The sequence below is a fragment of the Alosa alosa genome, chromosome 8, assembly GCF_017589495.1.
Source record: "Alosa alosa isolate M-15738 ecotype Scorff River chromosome 8, AALO_Geno_1.1, whole genome shotgun sequence".
NCBI classification, from domain to species: Eukaryota; Metazoa; Chordata; class Actinopteri; order Clupeiformes; family Clupeidae; genus Alosa; species Alosa alosa.
In genome coordinates, this window is record NC_063196.1 from 32,751,126 (window position 1) to 32,764,020 (window position 12,895).

A 12,895-nucleotide genomic window follows, 5' to 3' on the forward strand; every position below is an offset into this window, starting at 1 on the left:
CACAGTAGAAGAAGCAGTCAGTAGCATCGGCGTCAGTGGCAGTAAAAACAGAGCCGTCTAGAGCCTCACCTCAAATAGCAGCTGGTGTTATCGCTGCCGACGCCACGAGAAAGGAAGCCATGATGCGGAAGTGCCGAACTGACTCAAAGCAGCACCTCCGGCAGTGTGAAAATATGTGACGTCATCACATTTTTTGAACGGATTTTTAGAACCGATAAGTGAACTTGTGAAGCTGAGTGTATTATCTTAGCCCCCTCTTTTGAATGCAACTTTCAAATTACTTGACCAAAAATTACATCCTGAGAAAAGTGGATTCTGGAGGTGAAACCCCATAGACTCCCATTCATTCTGCACTCGCCTGCGAGCGCCCCTGCGTGGACAGAGACCTGTTACTGCAGCCAGTCCAGAAACGGAAGTAACCAGAGAGTGCCAATACTCTTCTTATTAGACATTCTCTGGTGGTGCGCTACCGTGCGCTACATGGCCAAAATCCTGGCGCGCCAGAGAGATCTACGTCATTTTGACGTCACATTGTTGCGCTACCGGTCGGGAATGTTGAGTATGTAAGACGCATTAGTGTGTGCTTCCCCTCACTGTGTCCTCACTGTGTGCTCTGTGTGTTCACTAATTCACGGATGGGATAAATGCAGAGACCAAATTCCTTGTATAGCCGCAAGTATACTTAGTCGAGAAACCTGATTTACATTTACACCCACTACTGCATGGAGACATAGGCTATTTCACGTTAACAATGCATATGTTAGGAAAACTAGCTTTAGGTTAACAGAGATGCAGAACATCTCCCTAATTCATTTATTTGCGCAACAGCCCACTTTCTGCCTATTCACACCAGTGAGACGAGCTAAATAAATGTTTTTTTAGAGCTGTTATTGCCATAGGCTGGTTGCTATCATATTTACCGCGTTAGACCTGCAAATAGTCGGATTTTAATTTTTTTAGACTAATTCTTTTTGTGGACAGTTACGGGAATCTTCATTCATTGTTGCTTCTGGCCTACCCACGAGTAGTTCAGTGTGTCAGTTTCACTTCAAGATGCGCACAATCAATGGGACTTATACACTACAGCCTACCCCCTAATTTTACGCCTCTATATTTGATGACACCAAATTAAAAAGTATATCTTGATCGGGGTAAGTTTTTTTTTTTTCGGTCCGCAGTTGATACCATTCAATAGCGCTACAACTCATGAGTCCTATGCGTTTTCCCACCAGCGGAGCTAGTTGGCTAGTTCAAACTTTTGCCACCTTAAAAAAAGCTTAACTCGTGTCACGCTGTTTGCCAACAGCAACATCCATCTTCTTTGCTTTCAAGTAGCAGGGAATTCATGCTGAACAACTCTGCCATCAATCATTATGTTAAGCCCGCCTACCGACTCTATACACGATGTGATTGGCCTTAGACTACCCTGGCAGCAAACTATATTTGCTGCCGCTAGGGTGCGACTATTCTAGGCTACGGCAGGGCACGCCCCCAGTGAAAATGAATGATCTCTCGCGGCAGTGACAGACAGTAGATTGCTTTGGGGAAAACACTGTACTGTTCACCAATGTCATGATGATAAGCGTGCAGTGCAGCAGCAGCTTGTGATGTTTACTGAGTGTGATGTTTACTTAGGTGATGTCTGAAAACTAGTATTGCCAGGCAATAGGCCTACTACAATGAAATGTAGTATTGCCGTGGCAATACTGGTGAAATGGACTATTGGAATCATCGAAGGACTATGCCTTTAATCTTGACAGTGGGAACAAAGGTTCACCACTGCAATAAATCACAGCAAGCACAGCGACTTTGCTCACAATAGTTACGGCGTACCAGAGAACCAGGCTGATAATCTGGTAAAATGGGGCGGCACATGAAAAATGTTGTAGTGGTTTCATTTGGATTTTTGCTTTTATTCACTGCTACTGGAAGTCTGCTCAATCTGCAGGTAAGACTGTGTTTAACACATTGAGCCTTTTATTTCAATATACTGTAGGGTCGGCCTGTGACAGGTAAAATAAGGAGACCGAAATAAGGAGACTGAAGGAATGACAGAATTATTGTTGCATCCCTAGAACATACATGAGGTGCCCATGTTTTGCGTTTGCTACAGAGCAGCCTGAATGCTGATGAAGGCATGGGTCTGGCCTCCAACAGCGTGACCTTTTCCTCCATCATCCTGTCCTCCATGTTCATCACCCCAACAGCCATCAGGTACCTGGGATGCAAATGGACCATCTTTGCTGGGATGGCATGCAATGTGTTGTACACCGTAGGAAATTTTTATCCAAGCTGGTAAGCTTTGAATTGTTAATAATTGATATGAAGTGCAACACACCTGCTGGGCTCATAAATGTTCATAAAATGTTGCAACAGGGTAAATTGGCATTATGAAGTATCAAGAATCAACGACTGAAGGCTAATAAACAGCTAAACTTAGTTAATAAACTTACAATAAATGGTGTTACACACATCACCATCTAAAGATCACTTATTATATGATCTATCCTCCAAGGTAGTTACCGTTTTTTTGTTGTTGATGGCTGTTGGCAGTCAGTTTCTCAAAATGTTTAGTGTAAAATACTGTGCGTTGTCATATTTGAGCCATAGTCTCAGGTGCCCGGATGACAAATAAGCCAGAATAGCAAAGCAGTCCTCTCTTCCAGGGCAACCCTGATGCCCAGCTCAGTGATTGTGGGGTTGGGGGAGTCTCCGCTGTGGGCGGCCACAAGCACCTACTTAACCATCAGTGGAGGACTGCATGCAGTCCAAGAAAACAAGAAGAGTCAAGATGTGATCAACCAGTACTTTGGGATTTTGTATCTCCTCTACCAGTCCTCTGCAGTGTGGGGAAACCTCCTGTCCTCTCTGGTTTTTGGACAGGATCCCATAACAGGTGATATTTAATTAGTCATGTAGCGTACACTTTACAAGCAGGATTTCTATTGACGATGTATTGCAGTTTGTTCTGTGCTAAGCCACAGTTTCCGATTCACTTTGCCATTTTTCTCAAAACACATTCAAAATAACACTCACATTTGCACAACCATCTTTTAGGCAAAATTCAAACGTTGCTTCAGATAACATGTACAAGTAGTAAAGTAAACACACTATGAGCCCCACCCCGTAAACAGGGATTCTTTTAAGGCACTTCTACCAAAAGGTTTTATCGCAAATTTTCCCCTGAGATTTCATGGCAGTTCTACGCACTATTGTGAACATACTATTGTTAACTTTATGATGTCATGCTGCTGACATACAAATGACCCTTTACACAGCCATGCTCTGAAGTAAAAAAAGAATACAATATCAATATCAATATCAAAATACAGCAAAAATGTCACACTGAGAGCACTGTGATACTGTTTAAGATTATGGGTATGAATTAAGGTGTCTGTTCATGTGGTGAAAAAAATAGTTAAATTCTTTAAATGTATGTCTCCACTGTTGTCTAATCACATCGACTATTTCTTGGCCTTAGCAATTTCATGCTGACAGGGTCATAAGGTCAAGGTCAAAGTTTTTTTTCTTTCTTTAGTGAACAGCACAGGTGATGATTTACTGTTCTGTGGAGTGGACAGCTGTGGTGTCCCCGATGTTTCTTCTGGAAATTCCACCACCAGGCCAAACGACAGACTGGTGTACACACTCTTGGGCTGTTATGTAGGTAGGCCAGCATGACATGACTGGACAAATGTACCCAAACATGCACAGTAACAGGTTTATAATGTGGAAGGTGGAAATGTGAGGTTTCACTAAATTGAATGTGCTAGTTTTTTCTAGTATTATTTCCACAGATTACTGACATTTGTGGAGCATACAATAACTTCAGCTGTTGTTGTTCTATAGGCGTGGGTGTTTTGGCGATGTTGCTGGTTGCTGTATTCCTGGATAATATTGACAAAAAAATTACACCAGAGGCAAAGAGTCAGCAGACAGAAACATTTTGCAGCACACTCTTAGCCACATTCAGACAATTAAGAGACAAGCGGCAAGTTCTCCTCATACCAGTGACATCATACATTGGACTGGAACTCGGCTTCCTGAGCGCGGATTATACAAAGGTACAGTACAAATTAAAAACAACACTTGAGAGTCGCCCTGAGCCCATGGACTTCTCAAGAAGTATCATTCTGTCATACGCCACTTATTCTAGAAAACCATTAAAAAACTAAGGGTACTCTGAGAGGGCAGATCTCCGCCAAGGTCGAATGCTGTAAGTAACATGCCACATTAGCAAAGTGAAACTAAATAATTGTGAGTTGGAGCCGCTCCAGAATTTAATAGGTTTGTTCCTGGTCTATGCTACAACTTTATGTCCAGTTTTGTGTAATCCTGCTCACAGACAAACCACATCAAAAACATAACCTCTTTGGTGGAGTTAAATATACACATAATGTCAAGTAAAGTGACTGATATTAAGCAGATGCTTTTGTCCAGAGCAAAACGGACTTGGGATTGAGATTCCAACCCGGGACAACCAATTGTCAGGCAACGATACTACCACTGTGCCACCATGCTCACACACCTACGTTACAACAAGGCGACGAGGATTTCGTTTTTTATACTAAGGTTCAGATTTTAGGTGTTTATTGGTGCCGCTATGTGGATTTTTCAAAAGCTTCTTCTTTTGTGTCTGCAGAATTATGTAACATGTGCCTTAGGAATCCATTTAGTTGGTTATGTCATGATCTGCTTTGGGGTCACCGGGTCCTTGTTCTCCTATGTGTTTGGGAGGCTGTCGCAGTACAGTGGAAGAATGACGCTTTTCATCTTAGGTAAGGTACTTTTCAACCTTTTTAACATGTCAAGTTTCAAGTTTCAAGTTTTATTGTCACATATACTTTGCAGTATAGCGAAATTCTTGTGCCACAGTTGCAGTAGCGCAAGGAGGCTAAATAAGCAGATGGAGGCAGTTGGGGGGGACCTTAATTAAAGGGAGTTGAAGAAGGACTACAGTACCACTATCCATACATGCACACATTATACAGCCATATATATATATATATAAAATATATGTCAAGTAGCTAGGTGCTTTATATGTGTTACAACACAGATCATGAGCACAATTAAAGGCTTCCCTAAATAGTTTTTTTTACCCTACAAATAACATTTCCAAAATCATCTGTATCATTTATAAATCTTAATAGGGTGAACGGCACTTCCGCCGCACTTTGAGGAGGTTGAATAGCTTATAATATATCACTAAGCAAGTTTGCTGTGGCGGGTAGGAACACTGGACCCAGAGCAAAAGTTCTTTAGTGCTGCTTTAACGCCATGGCTAAGTAATTCTGGTTTAGATGTTGATGTTTCAGAATAACAAATCTGAACAGCCCATTGTTGTTAAAGGACAACAGGGAATAAGATAGGGATAAGTCGCTGTTATTGTTAATGGACACAAAAGGAGGAGAGTTCGGTAATCGACTTGTACGGACTTTCCTCTCTCAAGATGGTGGCGACTGGAAGAGTAGTAAGGAAATGCTCTGACTGCACAAACAGCTTTTTACTAACATTTTGTACACTTCAGCTCTCTTTACTAACCCTTTTGTACACTACAGCTCTCTTTACTAACCCTTTTGTACACTACAGCTCTCTTTACTAACCCTTTTGTACATTTTCAAAGGTAAAAATACTTCAGCTCTCTTTACTAACCCTTTTGTACACTTTCACAGGTAAAAATACTTCAGCTCTCTTTACTAACCCTTTTGTACACTTTCAAAGGTAAAAATACTTCAGTTTGTCTGCAGAGACCTAGTTAATGGCTTAAAATAGTGATTTACTTTGACATAGTGAAGCTGTCCCCAAAAGCTATGCCATATGCTATTTAGTAAATGCATATTCCGGTCTTACACAAAACTGCACCGATTAACATTGTTTTGATCCCCAACAAAAGTTTACTCATTATTAGGGCTGTCAATCGATTAAAAATATTAATCTAATTAATTACATACTCTGTGATTAATTGATCTAAATGAATCGCATGCATCCATTTTTGCTATAAACATCTTAAAAACAAGTTTGGCAGATGAGTGAATCAATGAAGAGCCAAACCAAATTATAGACTTTAAAGTTCAACTTCTCTCTCTCTTATTATAATTTTCCCTTTGGCTCAGGCATCAGCGTAGTGTCTGGTGTCAGATTTTTAGCATCATAAATACAAATGACTGAAGTTACCACTCACTGTCAATAACATGTACAGAGTAGGCTACCCTAACACCAAGCTAATGTGCGGAATACCCCCTATGATTTAATCCTTTTATTAGCCATTCAAACATGTTGTTGATTGTTATTTACATAATTATTACTGTAGGTTGTTGCCTTTTCTGTCCAGTAGGTGGCAGTTCAGGGTAGAGCAGTTAAAGAAATTAAACTAAACAGTTGCACAGTGCGAACGGAACTGTAGTGTGAGAAGTTATTGGAATGGAAATAAATGTCAACATACTTTTGAAGAAATTTTTTTTCAAGTGTGCAATCAACGGCGTTGGTTTGTTCTGAACTTTGGTGGGGACACTACCTACTAACCACCTCGGTGGACTTGGCTGCTATAACAGTGACAGTTTGTTGGTCCGTAATGCAGAGTTCTTCTGCTCAATCCAGACTCTAGGCGGTTGGCATGGCAGCACACAGGTCAGAAACAGCTCGGCGGCCTCGGCAGATCTTTCGCAGAGTAGCTCCAGCTGCTGTCCCGAGAAATCCCCTTCGACTAGACAGTGAAGTGCAGCACCGGCTCACAGATGGATGGGAAGGATGTAAGTGGCCCAGCCATAGCAAGCTCCCAATGGACAGACGTTAACAACATCAGCCGACTTGAAAGCAGTAAAAAGGACTAAGAGAATAACACGAAAACTATCAAAAATAACATAAATAAAGAGAGAAAACATTTAACTAGACAAATCAATACAAAAAAATAAACATGATATTACATAAAATTACGAACATTACATAAAAACAAACAAAAACATGATGCCAGACGGAGCGGCGTGTCTCGCCAGCGTCCCCGTAACCTAGAGTAACATGTGTGATGAGTAGCCTACTTCTTGAGGAGTTCAACAGAGAAGAATGGGTGAATTTGGACGCACTTCATATGCCTTGTAGTGAAGTGAAGCTGAAGCGCTGCGCCATGCTGCGCAGGAGACTGCGGCTCACTGGTAGTTATTAGAAGTAACTTCAAACCAGTGCGATTTACCCTTATAGGCTACTGCACATTACAAGATCTGTACGAGATGATCCGCAGCACTGAAGTGAGAAATGTTTTAACTCTTTGTATAGCACATGTGAGCGCTTTTCCCCCCATTTCAACCTGAATATTGGTGGGGACATTTCAGTCATAATTTGACATTGGTGTGGACACGTCCTTCGGTCCCCACGCAAATCTACGCCTCTGTGTGCAATAAATGTAGTCCATTTATTAAGGGAGTTTGTCGGTTAGTTAGGGTAGGCTCAGCAAAACGTTAGCAAAGTTAACTTTGACAAGGCTGGCAGCTAGCATTATTATCATCAAGAGGTGTGCTAACTCAGCTAGCATTATTATCATCAAGAGGTGTGCTAACTCGTAGGCCTAGCTCTGGATTGTTTTGTGTTGAGGTGCTACTCCAGACTTGAGAACTGCTATGGTAGGCAACGGAATTCCTTACTGCAGAAATAGTAGATTGATGCTCCTGTCAACAGTATTGCTCTGGGCGTTCTTTTTAAAACGTAGGCTAATGTTTCATTCAAAGCAGTGCTTTCTCGTCTGCCTCCTTCAGTCACGATAGCCAAACTGCACTGGGTCAGTGATATGTCACTATGAAATGCGATTAATCAAAAAAAGTTAACACACTATTATTTCTGTAATTAATTAATCGAAATTAATGCGTTATTTTGACAGCCCTACTCATTATCATCCAAAGCAGACCCAATCCTGACTAATTTGTGGGGTGAAGTTTTCCAAATCATTTTAGAAAACAAGCTTTTTGTGAGGACACATCTACACAGTTATCTTAACAAGATAAGCAAGCTACGATGAGAGCTAGTTAGCTATTTAAGCAATAAGCCCCGAGAGGCCGTAGGTTACACCAGAGCTCGTCTACGGAGAGCCTCCCCACTCTCTATTAATCCCATACAAACCGAATTTGGCTGCAGTTCACCAGAGTTCACCTAGATGGCGATCACGGGCGAGTCCGAAATACATGGGGTCCTATGGAGCTACATGGCTAAATTTATTGTTTTCACCTATTTAACAACTGAAACCCTCAGATTTTATTTCATTTTTCGCAAAATGGATATGGATTATCAATCAAAAGTGAAATAATCCAGGAGTCATGTCCTTTCGTTTTCTTACAGGTTGGGTCATTGTTGCCCATAACACGCTAGCATTGATGCTATGCTATGCTATGATCATGCTAATGAATGACGTCATTGACACGTTTGAAAGGCTTTTTAGAACAATTTACTTTAAAAAATATAATACTCAACCAAGTGTATTGTCTTTGCCTCCCCTTTCGAATACAATATTCAAATTTTTGAAAAAAAATGATATCCCGAGAAAAGTGGATTTTGAGGGGTACAGCTCCATAGACCTCCATTCATTCTGGACTCGCCCGCGAGCGCCCCTAGATGCAGTACCACACCGGAAGCGTTCCGAGAGTGAAAGTTCTCCCCTTATTAGACATTCTCTGGTTACACTGATTCTACAACAACTAAGGGGCGTTGTTGAGCGCTAGCTGAGTGCCTAAAACCCCCCTTAGCTGTTGTAGAATCAGTGTAACCTACGGACTCGAGTGGCTTATTGCTTTTCTAAAACTGTTACTATAAATACCTGGCCAAGTTTCATAAAGTAAAGGCACAGCAACTAGAAATATAATGAGTTATTCCTAGATAATCATTCTTCCGCCAATAAATATATTTCCTCTATCTGAAAACGTCGAGACGCAGCTACTTTAACTTTGGTATCAAGTTATGGTAGTGCAGTAATATAGAACGAAATGCTGTCAAGGTGTATGTTTATGCTGCATTTTACAACAGAATCGAACGTGATTCAGCCAATCACAATCAAGGACCGGTGTAACATGGCAACTGGCTCCCATTTAACTGGCTGCGTTGATGACGTTTCATGATTGATGACGAGTCTTGGACAGATGTGGCCACTTGCAGATTTGTCACTTTCTGATATACTAGAGACGCACACAAATATGCATGACATGTTTAAAAGTCAAAATTGTATGTAGTACTACATGCACTGGACTATGAATATGCCACCCAAAAAACAAACACCTAAATAGCATTAACTCCACGTGGGTATCGAACCACGAATAAATTGATCTGTTTGCTTGGTAATCAGACGTCTACCCACTTGCGCCACGAACCTGACAGCACTCACAGAAATTGACTTCAGTTGTATGATTAAAAGAAGTCAGCTAACGTTATTATAATTGTAACAAGTTAACATAGCTGTTCATGTTATCTGGCTACCATGTTATCATGCTACCATTGCCCAAGCCATTTAGTAGGCCTTCAAAGTATCATGGTTAAGTTTTACAAACGTTTTACTGAGGTTAGCTGTGGCCGCCCCTACCTGAAGTGTCTGTAGAGGCACATGAAGGTCAGCAAATAAATCAAATAAAAATGTGTTGCCTAATTGTGTATCCTTTTGTCCATCCTATTTTTTTTAAGAATTCAGTTCATGAAACACAGGCATTGAAATGTACACTGCAATGGGCAGGAGTCTATAACGTGGCCATATTTTACACAAAATTTGTGCACAGGAAGAGTCAAAACTCTTAGGCTATTAACGTTAATGTTGCTGACATGTAAACATGGGTTTGATGTTTTTTTGATAGCTTTATTTCCAAATTTGCAAATTGGTGCTTCACCTATGGCACAACAGGTTAATGCCTATAAATTGCTTTTTCACGCAGTCAACATGGGTTCAATCCTCCCCATCACACTTTTTTTTTTAATTATTTATTTATTTTTAGACCAGCAACACTTCCTCAATTTAGGCTACAGATAGATACAGTAGGTGGCCACAGAGAGCCTGACCAGCAGTCAGTGAAATGTTTGAAAACTTAACCATGATAAGACCTACTGGCTTGGGCAACTGCTGTAGCAAGACAACACCATCAGCGGTGTTAACTTGCTACAATCATCAGCTGACTTCTTCTAATTGTATAGACTAAGTCAAGAAGACCAGTTGTAGTAGACAAGTACATTTCACTATGACTTTTCAGCTGGTTCGTGGTGCAAGTACGTATATGAATGGTTATCATGTAAGAGGTTTCATTTAGGAAGCCGGTTCGATACCCACGTGGAGTTATTATTAGACTATTTAGGTTTTTTTTTTTTTGGTGGCATATTCATGGTCCAGTGCATGTAGCGTACTACAGACAATTTTGACATTTAAACATGTCATGCATATTTGTATTTGTTCGTCTCTAGTTTCCATCAGAAAGTGACAAATCTGTAAGCGGCCACATCTGTCAAAGAAACGTCATCACTCGTGAAACGTCACCAACACAGCCAGTTAACATGGTTGCCAGTTGCCATGTAACACCGGAACTATCAGTTTTAGAACTTACATTAACATATATATTGTTGGCTGTTTGGTAACATTGTCAAATCAAGTTCATAACCTATCTATTATCCTATCCACAAGTTTCAACAAGATCCACAAGAAAGTGGAGAAAATTTCCGGTGAGGTGGCTGAAGTAGTCTACATGGTATTTTGTGTGCTAGTTAGCGAAGAGGCCAAGTATTTCTCGGATTATTATTTACTGCAAATTATTAATATATCGTGACAATGGGGGAAGCTCTAGAGTGCCAAAAATACCTGAAACTGCATAGTATGCTTTTAAGCTTGACTGGCCAATAATTGAAGCTGCATGTCTGTCACAGCTGCAGTCACACAACTCTCCTGCATCCTGGTGCTTCTGCTCTGGAAGCCTCATCCAGACCAGCTGCCCATCTTCTTTGTTATCGGTGGCCTGTGGGGAATGGCAGATGCCGTGTGGCAAACACAAACCAATGGTAATTTTGTTTACTTTGCTCTAAGTGTTCATACCTTTGTTTAGATTTTTGTCACCCAATTCTGTATAAAAGTAAAAAAAAAAAAACATACTGTGAAAACAGAGTCAAATACAAAACAAGTATTTTGTATGTAATACCTCTCTTATTGCTCTATTAAAATAAATCATAGGTCTAGAAAAAGCTCTGTATAAAGAAACAGAAAAAACTATTGAATAATAGAATCATTGAATTTACACCCTTCTACTCATTTTCAGCCCTTTATGGAGTTCTCTTTCATAGCCAGAAGGAGGCAGCATTTGCCAACTATCGTCTTTGGGAGTCCGTGGGCTATGTGATTGCATTCGTCTGCAGTTCTTTCCTTTGCGTGGATGTTAAGCTGTACATGCTTTTGGCTGTCCTTCTGCTGTCTGTATCTCTGTGCTGTATTGTTGAGTATGAGGAGTCCAAAAACCCAACACCAGGAATTGAGGATGCCAAGTCTGTGGTGCCAGAAGAAAAAAACAATGTGCTAGAAATTCTTGAAACACCATGTGACTGTTCATTTTCTCCATGCCAACACACCTAGATGGGTTATATTTGAGGAATTATACAACCAAAAATAACTTTATTATGTTGTGTTGAGATGAGGTTTAAAACCGTTAACAATTTGTACAATATATGTTAATAATTGAATAAGAACTGAGAGACTCAGGAGAAGTTTTTATCCCCAGGCCATCCGAACTCTGAACTCACACTATACTGACTTTGCACACATTCACTCCTCAGCACTCTCAAACATTTCCCAACTCTGAACTCACACTATACTGACTTTGCACTCATTCACTCCTCAGCACTCATGACACCCCCCCCCCCCCACACACACACACACCCACAAGACTTTTAGCACTTTTACATCCCTCTCCCTATGCTACAGACCTTTTTATTTATTTTCTTATTTCATCACACATGCCAAAAACACACACACACACACATATCTGACTTTCTCCAACTTTTGCACACTTTTTATTTATTATTTTTTATTTCTCCTCCATCTACCCATGTCCTTGATTGCCTAGCCTTTCTGCCCCCCCACCCCACCCCCATCCCCAACACACACACTTTACATCATCACTGTCATCACTTCACATACATACAGCACACTGCTTGCTACAGTAAGCCTCCTACATACACACTGCACACTGCCCCCCCACATACACAGCACATTGTCTTCAGGGATCTTCTCCAACACACATCCTCTACATACTTACAGCACACTGCCCCCACCTACCCACACACACACACACACACACTACACACACACACACACAGTCACTGCTCCACTCCCTCCCTACCACATACACATCTTCACTGTCATCACTCACATACATTACATACAGTACTCTGCTTGCAATAGTAAGTCCCTGACCCCCAACACACACACTTACATCATCACTGTCATCACTTCACATACATACAGCACACTGCTTGCTACAGTAAGCCTCCTCTACATACTTGCTGCACACTGCCCCCCCCCCACATACACAGCACATTGTCTTCAGGATCTTCTCCAACACACATCCTCTACATACTTACAGCACACTGCCCCCACCTACCCACCTACACACACACACACACACACACACACACACAGTCACTGCTCCACTCCTCCCCCCACACACACACATCTTCACTGTCATCACTCACATACATTACATACAGTACTCTGCTTGCAATAGTAAGTCCCTGCCCCCCTACATACACAGCACATTATTTCATCAGGAAGCTTCTCCAACACACATCCCCAACATACTTACAGCACACTGCCCCAATACACAGCACATTGTCTCATGAGGAAGCTTCTCCAACACACATATTGCACACTGCCCTCTCCCACATACACAGCACACTATCC

General features: G+C 41.2%; 1 protein-coding gene across 1 annotated transcript; it reads left to right on the top strand.

Moving 5' to 3' along the window:
- The first annotated feature begins 1,389 nt into the window (after positions 1 to 1,389).
- LOC125298772 (protein unc-93 homolog A-like) lies at positions 1,390 to 11,780 on the top strand. Its single transcript, XM_048249633.1, has 8 exons — positions 1,390 to 1,948; positions 2,114 to 2,295; positions 2,667 to 2,896; positions 3,539 to 3,667; positions 3,850 to 4,064; positions 4,643 to 4,778; positions 10,873 to 11,004; positions 11,259 to 11,780. Exons 1-8 carry the CDS (start codon positions 1,862 to 1,864, stop codon positions 11,567 to 11,569), a joined length of 1,422 nt encoding a protein of 473 aa, XP_048105590.1. The 5' UTR covers positions 1,390 to 1,861; the 3' UTR covers positions 11,570 to 11,780.
- Positions 11,781 to 12,895: the final 1,115 nt, after the last annotated feature.